The sequence below is a fragment of the Centrocercus urophasianus genome, unplaced genomic scaffold (genome assembly GCF_019232065.1).
Source record: "Centrocercus urophasianus isolate 14NV4802_14NV808 unplaced genomic scaffold, USGS_Curo_1.0 seq_12, whole genome shotgun sequence".
In the NCBI taxonomy this organism is placed as follows: Eukaryota; Metazoa; Chordata; class Aves; order Galliformes; family Phasianidae; genus Centrocercus; species Centrocercus urophasianus.
This window is the reverse complement of record NW_024884364.1, coordinates 66,854,162-66,866,675: the sequence shown is the minus strand read 5'-3', so window position 1 is coordinate 66,866,675 and position 12,514 is coordinate 66,854,162. Positions and strand designations below refer to the sequence as shown.

Sequence of the window (12,514 nt, the reverse complement as noted above, 5' to 3'; positions counted from 1 at the left end):
ACTGAGTTTGTGCCTATTGACAGTTGTCAGGAGACCATGTGAAAACATGCAATTTATGGGCATTAGTGAAAGGAGGTCTCCTTGTTCCCAAACCCATACTGTGCCTTCTTATAAAGCACTTCTGGCATCAAAATGATTTTATGTTTTTTTTTCTGTTTCACTACAGAAGGCACTTCAATGTAAAAAGTAAAAATTTACCTCTAGAGTCACCACTTTGTTAGTGTACTTGACCTCTGTGGATTCAGAACTGAAAGAAGCTCATGGCAACAGTGCTACCATTTGAGGTTCACTCATATTTTTGTGCAAGCTCTTAAAAATTCACAATGGCAATTGCTGCTATGCAGACTTCATAGCTTCTTCTATGTTATACACTGATGCAAATGTTTCACAGTCACATTATGAAAAGAATGCATTCCACTAAATATCCAGAATTGTATATTTCATTTCTGTCTTATTGCAAAAACATTCTATGATCTTTATTGAAAGCAGACATTAGAGGGACACTGTCAAATGAAGTACTCTATCATACAGAAGCTATAAGAAATATTTCAACTCACTGGAATTGAATATTGGAACAATCCCTTGTTATAGCTAATGGGCCTTGCGTTTTTCCCATAAAAACAAACACAAAATAGAAAACAACTTTGAATAGTTTCTATTTTATAAAAAAACCCTAAGATTTACTGGAGAAAATATTTTCTCAGTTTTGTGAACTTTTGCAAAAGTTTAACATGGTAAAATTTCTTCTTAAAACCTATTTGGTCTTAGGCTGAATGTTCAAAATAATTTAAAACTGTCCTAAAATCTTGAGATGTCTTAGCAATGTCTTAGTGCAAATCAATCTTTTTCAGTTATTTATACCAATTATTTCAGTTAAAAATATCCCGGTACTTGTGAATGTCTCTTGTTTTAATTATACTACAATAATTCCTTCAAGACTATCATTGTCATTTTGCATAAATAAAAAAAAATATATATCAGAAACTAAACTCTACTGTTGATTTAAAGTTTTTAAGTTCTTTTTGTTTTTTAATCAGAAGTTATACATAGGACTTGGGCATAGCATAGGGTGGCAGTATCACTTAATTTAGAGACAGATGCACTGATTTTTTAAGTAAAGTTTGAGTTGTATTATCCTCTTTTTGTTTTCTTCAGCATTTCAAAAATGAATTATACTAAATTCTTTATGACTGTTTTTGTAAGTACACTTTTTAATAGAGAAAGCATGGCATTATTTTTATTCCTTGTGAATAGGTATTTTTGTTTTATATTTGGTATCTAGCATCCCATACCTCAAATGCAGGCCAAATTGTAGTCTAGTTATTTTGTTTGCTAGATGAATGACCCTTGAGACTGTCTTGTTCATTGTTACTTAATTGTTCTTACCAATGCACTTTCTCTAAAATAGATACATTGGATAACTAAACTGGAGCTACAGAAACAAATAAATTATGACCGAAACCAAGCCATGTACACTCATTTTAATTCATTATTAAATAAATGTCCATTTTTCATTCAGAACACTGTGCTTCAATAAATTCATTAGCTCCAATTTCTACTGATTTTCAGTGTTCTATTCTGAATTAACTTCATGCCCATAAGGCAGACACTTATTCTGTCAATGCAGACAGGTTTTATAGCCCTGTGTAAAGGAAACATTCCTGTACTTATCAAGATCAACAACTTCACAATATGAAGACACGAATTGTGTGTATACATTTTTATATAAATTCTGTGTGTAATTTCCATTGTTCTGCAGCTGGGTCTTTTTTTGTAGCATGCTAGATCATAAGCCATAATGTATGTTAAGCCATATGTTTGTGTGCACACATACAATTTTTCCATATTCCCATAATAGAAAGAAATACAAACTTCACAAGTGAAGTACTAGTGAAAGACTACTACACCCAGAAAACACGTATTTTTGAAACTCTGCATAAGCTGATTCTGCCCCATGGTTCTTAGAGGAATAAGAACGTTGGTCATATAAGAATGAATATACATATTAATGATAAGAAAATCTCAGTACACAATAAGGTACCATTGCTGGTTATACTTGCCCGTGGAAAGGTTGTAAATCTATCCAGTTCTTCCACAAAGCAAAACATCTGTAAACTGATTGCTGACATTACAATTAGAAGGCTGGCAGTAAATACAACCAAACTCCCAAGCTTTTTTCCAGGTCCAAAGATCTTATACACAAAATCCTCCAAAGCAGGAGAGATCTTTATAAGCCGAACTACTCTAAGAACCTGCAAAGAAAGAGAGAATACAACTGCATTAATTATTTGATTATTATGTTAATTAAAAACTTGTCAGACTTCAGGATAAAAAAGGAATGTGTAGCCCTGTAACACAGTAAATATTTGGTTATCACTGGTGCAGCAGACCACAAGTTGTTTGTTAGGTTAAGAACATAAGCCATGGAACCTGTCAGACTTTGTACTTGTCTCGACTTGCCTAGAGGTTTGTTTAAGCTACTAACAGTTATTATTTAATGACCAGGTAACTATTAACATATTTAAATTCTGCTTAGCCTTGGAAAATTTTATGTAGTAATGCTCATTGCTCTATATATCTTTTGATCTAACATACATTAATAAAAAGAAGCAATTTTGCACAGATAAAACTATCCACAGCCCTTTCAAAAAACGCAGCACCATGGCATGATATGACAGAACATTTCTTGAGAATATAGGCATGGGAAGATACTGAAGACTCCAAGGTTATCAATTCACCTGTGACTCATGGCCATCACAGAAATGCAAGGGAGTAAAGCTGTTTTGGGGGTAAACAAAGGAAGAGAAATGCACAAAACATACAACAGAGTCTGAATGTAATGAGAAATTACAGACCAGCGAAGGTTCATAGTCACACCAAACATTTAGGAATGGCCTCCAGCAGAAGCAAAAACTCAGCAGTCTTGATTTAACAGCTGAGAACTGATTGCAGCATAAGTAAATTGCTCCAAAGTTTGCTCATCATCACTCTTAAAAATTCACATTTTTTAAATGGACAAGATCCTGAACAGTATTTGAAGAAAACTCTGCTTTGAGCAGCAGAATGAATGAGACCACTTAAAAAGTCCACTTGTAACCTACTCCCCTGTGACTGTGTGTTATTTGTTACAGAAGGTTACATACTTGCACTTTAAATAGCCAAATTTCTACAGTTCATCTTTCTATTCCAGCGTCCAAGGCAAAATTTCTTGACATGGTGTCAAGTATAACCTAGCAAGTTTGGTAATAAACACGTTGCTACACAACAAGGGAAATTCTGGGTGTCATTTCTCAGTATCAGAGAAAATGGCACTGCGAGCCACTGAATAATTTGATGTATTTTATGCATCCCTATATTAGCAGTGGCAGCAGAAATGTGATTGTGTGTAGAACTCCTGATCCACTCACTGCTGAATCTACTTTTGAAAAGCTGGTGAAAGCTCTGATCCTCCTATTCCAGCCACTGATGGTGATGAAAACAGTAATATGAACATTAGTATCAAAAAGAGGCAGTGGCATCCGCAGTAGGCACAGGAGGCAACTGACAAGAGGATATGGGTCAAATATAATTCTGTAGTTCTTACAAAGAAGACAACTCTCCAGCCCAAAGTACAGCCTATATTTCAACAAAAATCGTATTGAAATTGAAAGGTAGGAATTACAGTGCAATTATAGTCTGATGCTACATGCACCTGGATACCTATTGATCAGGTACCCAGAGTATGCTGTACTGTCCGGCAGGGATCACAATAGGTTCAGCTGTCAAAGGGGAGACAGGAAGTCAACACCAGAGAGCAACTTTTTCCAAACAGACCAGACCTAGTGAGATGGAAGTGCCTACATTTTCCTCAGTACTTAAAAAAGGCCTTGGGGCTGAGAGGTTACATGAGACAGACTAACTTTCACATTTGAATAAAGTGAGGTAAAGTCCTTTCTATCACATTTCACATTGCAAGTAACCTGAGTACATAAAACTGGTTGCCAAGAGAGTGACAGCCAGAAAGATCAGTGAGATTTCTAAGTATTACAAATATTTAAATGTGGTGCCTTCTTACTCAGAGATGTACTTGAGGTGTAAACGTACATGAACGCTAGTGCCAATAATGACCCCAGCGACTGAAGACTGCATGCTGGTTTGTATTCTGAATTGTGTTTTGGTTGAACTTTACTAACTGCCCTACCTTTTTTTTTTTTTTACCTTTCTTTGGGGAACTTTAATTGACCTTTAAGCAAGGCGCTGATCTTACTGGTCTTTTTTTTTTTTTTTTTCTTTTTCGTTTATTTTCATTATGTGACAAATCAAATCTAGCAAAAGTATACTCTAATGAAAGTTTATGCATTCCATGTAATTGGATGGCAAAATTTATTAAATTTAAAAGATGTAGATGGATTAAATATAAAAATACATTAAAAAACAATTAAAGATGAAAATGACAAAAGGGAAATCACAGCTCTGTCAAAATAATAGCTACACCTTGTATAAGTGATAAAATTTATTTAAAAATGACTCAGCAGTATTTCTCCAATCACAAAAATCATCTCTGCAATCTAATTCCATTTAAATCTCCCCCTTCATGCCAGTTTATTAGAAGTCTCTGCAATAATATGAGAATTCTGTATTTCTGTACAGACGAGGTGTTCTGTAGACTAGGGAATGGTGTTTTGCTGTAGTTTACAGATGTTTTCTTTCACAGAGGACTTTGCAAAGTGTTTTGAATGAACACATAATGAGTTTAAGAAAGATAGGTAGGAAAATGAGCAGTAGCCAATGTGGAGAAGAACAAATGATACGTTGGCAAAAGGTAATTATGAGACCAATGAATAATAAAATATCTGCTAAGCAAAACTGGACAAAGAAAATAATATATCTGCTCATTATACTGGAATATGTCAAATGACTTTTGTTTTCAGTAACCTGTTTTGTTAGCTGACAAGGAACACATTTAACCTGTCATCATTAATATCTAAAGACTATAAAATCTGCCAAACATCAATGTGTATTCATGTAAAAAAGGACTTTTTGAGCTTGATTTGAAAATGTGTTTTTAGCTTGCCAAAAAACGTACTTTCTAGGGTGTCTGGTGTGCACCTCATGGCCACAAGTTGTACCAAAGGAGGTTTAGGTTAGACATAAGGAAGAACTTTTTCTCTCAGAGAGTGGTCAGGCACTGCAGTGGCTGCCCAGGGAGGTGGTGGAGTCGCCGTTCCCGGAGGTGTTCAAGAGTCCTCTGGATGAAGAGCTATGAGATATAGTTTAGTAGCTTGTGGTAGTAATGGTGACAAGAGGATTGTTGGACTAGATGATCTTGTAGGTTCTTTCCAACCTCATGATTTTATTCGCTTACATACTGACGTCTAAGGTGAAGTATTTTTCCAACCTTACTGTCATCTGCTTCTTTGGGAATTTGGATTGCGTAGGGGTGCAATGGCATGCTCTTGATAGAGCATTATATTATTAAGTATATCACACCAAGTTGAATAGCAAAATTTTACACATTCAGACAACAAAATGAAGGGTATAACCATGTAAAAGCCTTAAAATCAAAAGTGAAATCAAAATAGAATGTGATATTTTGAAATCTTTCTTGAGCAGGTTTGTAGAACCAGTCAGAAAGAATAGAGTATGGGATTTGCAAAAGTCTGAAAAAAACATCGTGTTGCAACACACACCTGGAGAGAGTGCCACCCCCAGAGTACTTACTTGATTACTGTGTGTCTTTGTAATTAATCACACACGTGAACAGGATTCTGTCAAGATACTTGTTATTTGCATTTACTCATAATTAATTATTCATCATGACAATCCACTGCTGAATAATGGCCAGGCATGCTTTTTTTAAAAAAAAAGAATTTCACTTCAGAACTGTAGAATATCGCATGTTGTCATAAATCTCAACACTTTCTTCCACAGCTGGAGTAACCTTAGGAACTTTTACAAGGCTGAACAGGGAATTAGTTGGACTAGTAGGCAGAGGAATAATCAGAAGTCTGAATTAATAAGTCTTCCTTGTCTTGCTTTTGTGTTCTTCCCCAAAGTTAATGTGTAGCATTAGCTTCAGTAAACATACTTTCCCTCTGGATTGGGAATAGCAGGAGAGCTGTAAGAAAAATCTTAAACTGGTTCTGGTTGAAGGACTTCAGAATACCCACAAATGACTGCAGTTCTTCTCAGTTAGGGATGTGACTGCCACTGACGTTAAGATTTGGAGGAGCAACAGAAAAAACATTTGGGTCTTAAGGACAGAAGCCAGAAAAGCAGTGGTGGCTTGTAGAGGAAAGTGACAGTAGGCAGCTGTAAGAGTTAGAAATAATCCTAGTTCTGAGAATTTACCCTAGAAACACAGTTAAGAACAGACTTGTTATTTTAAAGGTATTCTTGAGAGGAGTCTATGTTGAGAGAACACTGGTAGTCTGATGATAGAAGTAAATGAAATATATACTCCTCTAGAGGGGTAATATTTTTAATTGGTATAATGGTAAAATGGAAAAACAGCTGTACATACCTGAAAATATGTAAACTGAGAGTGATAGAGATCTGGATAAATGTGAAGAGTCGTTCCAATTACAAGCAGCAACTCAAATTTGTGAAGAGATGAGCTGATATATCCTGTGAAACCCAAACACCAGATCTTCAGGAGAGCTTCTAAATCAAACAGAACTGTAAAAGCAACCTAGATGAATATACAAAACAAGAAAGATGTGGTCAAAACACTGATTTCAATTACAGCTTTCTAAGCCATAAAGTCTACCAAGGTTTCATATGAAAAAGATAAAGATCTCCACTGTGTTTAGAAAAGAAATACAAACCCAAACATGGTATTTCATTTATTTCTACATCGTTTTTAATGTCTGTGATTGCATGGCACTTATTTGTTCACTTATTTGTTAGTTGTTTCAGCAACTATGAATAATACAGAACTGAAATGAATTTTTACATTTATAAACACTTAAAAGTAACCATAAGAGTACTTTATTATTAGGATAAACAATTTTGATAATGTAATGAAAATCAACCGTGACAAATCACATATCTATTATTCCTCTAAGGAGTTACATCTGCTCTGCCTAGGCACTTTTTAAGTTCTTTATTCAGCTTCCATTATAAATAGTTGGAAATTTGCCTTATATACCTGGAAAGTCTGACACCCAAATTATCAAAAGTTGTATGATCAATCTGAAAATTCATTGTTGAATACCTGTGTTCAATTTAGATAAGACTTCTTTCATAAGTTATTTTTTTTTCTCATGTTGCTTATTGAAGTGTACACTTCATTTTCTTAAGTCCTAACACAGACATATAGAATGGCATGAAATAATAAATCCAACCAAGGAAAGAATGAAGAGGAGTCTTTCAAAATGTGAAACTGTGAACACAAAGAAGCTGTCTGAAGAATTTTAAGAGATCTAAGAAAGAAGACAAAATTTAAAGGTCCTTTGTTTGAAAATTGCTACCTCAATTTTTCTACAATTTGCAAAGTAGTAAGACAACTGAAAGAGGTAAAAAAAAAAAAATAATAATAAAAAAAAATAAAGGTGATGGAACTTGAACATTAAAAGCTCAGTCAAGAATAGGCAATTTTTCTTAATTTTAAAAAGAGACTGTGTTAAAGAAGCAAAGAAAGTAAGGTGGGAATTACAGAGGAGTTAAAGAGGCCTTTCCTGAAATAATTAACATAGCAAAATGCTATGAAAAAAGGGAGATAGTTTTCTAAAGATTTACTTCAAAATTTGTTCTTTATTCTTTCACTGATTAAAATCATCTTGGCTGGATACATGTCTTTCTCACTTGCCTTCTTCACTAAGCAGTTAAGTCTATAATATGAGGTGTTCTCTCCCTCATTTTCCAGCAGCTAGGAAACTCAAGATAGAAAAGACATTTCTGCTTCTCTCAGCATTTTTCCTGTCTAACTGCTCACATGTTTTGGGGTTTAAGAGAGACACTGAAATAACATAAGGCTGTATCTATATCTAGCTAAAACTTTCAAAGTGCTGTATAAACATAAACAAAGTACTGCTCAAACCTTCATTTAAATTAAGAATTATTAGCCCTTTTTTTTGTTACAGAATGTGAAGTTAGAAGATGGAGAGATTAACTGACTGCAGGCAATGAGGTTTACTGGATTGTACAGGGAATAATACAATTGGAGACCATGATTTGAATCACGAATCTGACTGCGCCTATGATGGTGTGCTCCCCCGACTCTCTGGGCTTCTTCTCTAAACCACCTTCTTCAGCTTGGTCTTGTTCACAAGGCCTGCACAGAAGGACAGTGAATAACAGTACTGATAATATTCATGCTAAAACAAATTAATGACCATAAATTAATCTCAAACCAGAGGCTGAAAGAATTGATAGCAGACTCCTGGTTCAACAGCTGAGTACCAATGGAGCATAAAAGATGACAGATAACTACGATTCAGCCATCTTACACCCATCAATAATGTGCTCAAAGAGCCTCTTTTTGAGTACTCCTATGTGGCAACTGGCTGCAAGACAGGATCTTCCCTTGAGAAGGCATTTCTTATACCTTAGCATCAAGTCAGCTTTCCAGTACAGATTCTAGGTAAGTGACTAATAGCTTGCTTCAGGCTTTGTTAGTCTCAGTAAGATCACATCTTAGATTGACTGTAAACTTTGTTGGCTTTACTAAGTTTGTATCTTAGATTGACCATGCACATACTATCCCTTTGACATAAACTGTTGACCAAGACTGGAGCTAGGAGTAGATCCAAATGCACTTTGGCTCCTTACCTCAGTGGTTCAAGGAGTTTAGAAAGGAAGGGGATCTATTATGAACCTCATGACTCACCAGGAGGGCCTCCTGTATGTGTGCTTACCCTATTCTCTATGCAGCATATAATCAAGTGTATCTGGCCATCTTCAATCCTGTTTAGACACTGCCTTAGTTACAATTAAGCTTTGTTAAATCACTACATTATATCCATATTATATCAATAAACATATTCTAGCTTCTCTCCTATGAGTGCAACATAGTATAGCTGTTTTCTATCTACAACAGTGACAATATCTGTGATGTTGGCTTAAGTGCTTAGTCCTCATTTAGTCCTTCAAAATAATACACTTATCAACACTAAATAGGTTGCTTTTGAGTCTGCTAGCTAGAATTTTATGTATTTTACGTGTGCAGGATTGTCACAAGCAAGGAGATCAAACACAGAAGCTTGCATCCTATGCTAACACCTTTAAAATACACAGCTGTTTATGAGCAGTGCTGCCAGCTGCGTGACTTCTTCAAGGCATGTAAAACAGTCATCAAGCTTTAAATGTCTTCTGAGTGGCTAAATCAAAGCAAAATGCTTCATAGCCCTCCAAATCTTTTGTCAGATTAGGAAAGAAACATTGCAAAGAACTATCTGTGTGATTTCATACATACACACCTCCAGGTACTCAGGATGCCTGTATTCTCAAATACAGCTAGTTTTTCAGCCCTTATAGTTCAAAGAGCTCAAGGAAAACCATGTGCCAAGTCTGAAGAAATTACTCCTTTATGTGAAAATCCCTATTGTAAAACACAAGGCAAATGCTTTACCAAAAAGCTTTAAAATGAAAGCTCACTTCTAAAGAAATACTCGTCTGATTAAGTCCTAAACAGTAAGAGGGGCAAATTAGGAATGAGAGTAGAAAGCTGCTGGAATTCAGCATAGTTTCAGAATAGGTGGAATAACAACATTATTCAAATACACACACACATTCATACTTCAGAGCACATATCTTTCCCATTAGGGAAAAGACGCTTACAAATACAATGTTAAGTGTATTTTAATTTATTCTAAAAATATGGGGGGAGGATCATTTCCGTTTTACATGCTTGTGAAATGAATTCAAACCAGTAGCACTTAAAAATGTATCAGATGGCTTACATAACATCTGATTACACCTGTCTTCCACTGACAGAACTTCTAATTTTTGCTTGTAATTCACATCAAAATACTGAGATTATTTTACTAGATCTTCTTCTGAGTTATGAAATGTAATAGAATTTTATAGATTTTTTTTTAAAAGCTGAAATCATTACTTCCATTGTAGAGACAGAGAAAAAGCAGATTCACCTAAGAAGCCAGAACAGACTAGAACAGGAAAAGCAGGTGTAACACATGAGCAGCTGTCCTCCACCAGGCTGCAAATTTTGCTTTGCCAAAAAAAAAAAAAAAAAAGGATTTATCCTTGCCCTATACGAGGAAATAAGGCTGGGAGAGAGGGGAAAAAATGGAGAGCTGCCAGGAATGGGGTGATGTCTGAGTGCTGCCTCCCAGCCAGCACCTGGAAACTTCATGGTCTTAATTCAGCCTTTAGCAGCATTGTGCTCAGGCCCTTTAGAACAGAACTTAAAACCGTATTTGTAAGAATCCCACCTGTCTCTGCTAAGGCTTCTAGTCTATGCTGCAAATATAAGTTTCAGAATAGGTGAACAGGAAATGAAAACAGCTTGTAAATTTATTTCCCTTCCTAGGATTTTTTGACTCTTCAGCTCTTGTTTTGCTGCATTTCATATCTCCTGCCGTAAAACAGCAGGAGTTTATTATTTGAGTTTTATATTGTTTGTAGTAAAGGTTAAAACAAACAAACAATAAAACAAAAACCAAATGGACATCAAAACAAAAGTGTGTCTTACAAACAAAATACTCTTTTCCATTCTAGACTTGTTTATGGAAAAGTAAACAGGTAGAATAGTGGAAAGGAAAAGAATTTTTTGAAAGTTTCCACACTAACAAATCAGTACTGGGATAAATCTAAACCATTCAGAGACAGAAAAAAATGTATATTTAAAGAAAACCAGACACTGTTCATAGGACAGCAATTTACGCTAGTCTACAAAAAACACTTATCTTGAAGAATAAAACCCTGAAAGTATTTCTGTTGAAAAGCTCTAAGCCCTGCACTTCAAATAATCTGGAAAAGAGTATTTCTGGTTAGTAAGTGCCAGAATAGAAATAGCACATGCAGCATTTCCTATTATGAATATAAGTTGAATTAATGTTATTTTGTTAAGAAACCAGGCTCTACTTTTATTTTTTACTGCATAAAGCAAAAGTGCTCACCACAAGCACTTCATGGCCTCAGACCTTTAATGTTATTTAATTATTCAATTCTAACCTGGAAATTAAAATGAGTTCTAAAACCTTCACTTCCAGGAAGTGAAAATACTGTCAAATCTGCAGGGGATATCCTAAGAGGATCCATTTTTTCTTGGTTTTATTCCAATGTTTTATTCCAAGGATCATCTTCTTGCTCATTTATGTTGTTTTTAGAATATGCTTAGAACTTGAGATAAAATAAAGCTAATATTTTTCACAATTACTCTTCCTATGATAACTGTTTCGAAGTTCAGATAGTTTCAATATAGTAAATGTATTTTTTTTAAAGAACTTGTTTACTGTCTGGAACAAAGTACTTCTACAGCTCTTTGAGGTTTACCTGGGAGGTTATTTAGTCTTGATTTTAATTTGAATATGTAAAGCCATCACTTACTTGCCTTCTGACTAGAATTCTGGTTCTAAACAGCATATTAGGCCAGAATTTGTTTTTTGAGATTTGAGGTGAATTCTATATTTGAGATCTTAGTGAATTCCTTATATTTGCTAATCAGTAGTACGGAATCTATTGCTATGATATGGAAAAGGATTGATTTTATACAGATGATTTTTCAGTTTAATAATAACAAAGTTTACTGGATTTCTTACAAATATGCATTTTCAAAGTTTTTTTGTGTGTGCAGATCTCTTCTTTTCAAAAACACTTGTTATATCTGATAGTAAGAAAATCCACTAAAGCTAAGTACGATTAGAATATATTATAATAAACATGAAACTGATCAGAAAATAGCCTATCTTGGTCTACGAATGAACTTGGCTAAGAAGTTTAAACATCCTAATTTTATCAGTCATTTTAAAGAAATTTCCGTCTAGCATACAGTCTTTCTGGAACTCAGTGAGAAATAAAAGGAAATGTGATTTCTAGAAATGCTGGAAAGTTAGTTTCTCTTCAAAGAGAAGGGACAAGATTGTAAGAGTTAGATTTCAGAGCAATTTCCTAAGGAGCTATTTAGTCAATCACTTCTGTTAGTAGTTGAAACGAAGGAAAAGAGGACAAAGCCAGAGTGCCACTATCACCTGCATTAATCATTGCTTTTCACACATGCCCCAGTAACAAGGAATACTGGCCTATAGAGCTTGCATTTCAAGTATTTTTGTATTTTTCCTGGGGCCTGACCAACATTTACTCAGTGTTCATAGAAACTACAGCCATTCCCATCAACATGAAAGACAACAGAATGATGAAGCACTGATGTCTTCAGCCTGCACTATTTGAGGGTTTGGACCCTGGTGCTATCTTTAACTTCTCTTTTTTTTTTTTTTTTTTTTTTTTTTTGGTCACCAAATTTAAGAAATCTGTGCTTTGTAAGTTTTTAAGAGATCATATTAAAACTCTAAAGTATAACATATATTAAAAAAAAAAGAAGAGTACCAACTCAACTTCTCTTAAAACAGGGAGA

At 34.8% G+C, this 12,514-nt stretch overlaps 1 protein-coding gene across 1 annotated transcript in view; it reads right to left on the bottom strand.

Moving 5' to 3' along the window:
- NALCN (sodium leak channel, non-selective) overlaps positions 1-12,514 on the bottom strand; it is a 215,303-nt gene that overhangs the window by 85,632 nt on the left and 117,157 nt on the right. The window contains exons 12-13 of the mRNA XM_042810179.1: positions 6,503-6,670; positions 2,061-2,252 (exon numbers count right to left, since the gene is read on the bottom strand). Of these exons, the coding sequence (XP_042666113.1) occupies positions 2,061-2,252; positions 6,503-6,670 (360 nt within the window). The remainder of the gene's footprint in view (positions 1-2,060; positions 2,253-6,502; positions 6,671-12,514) is intronic.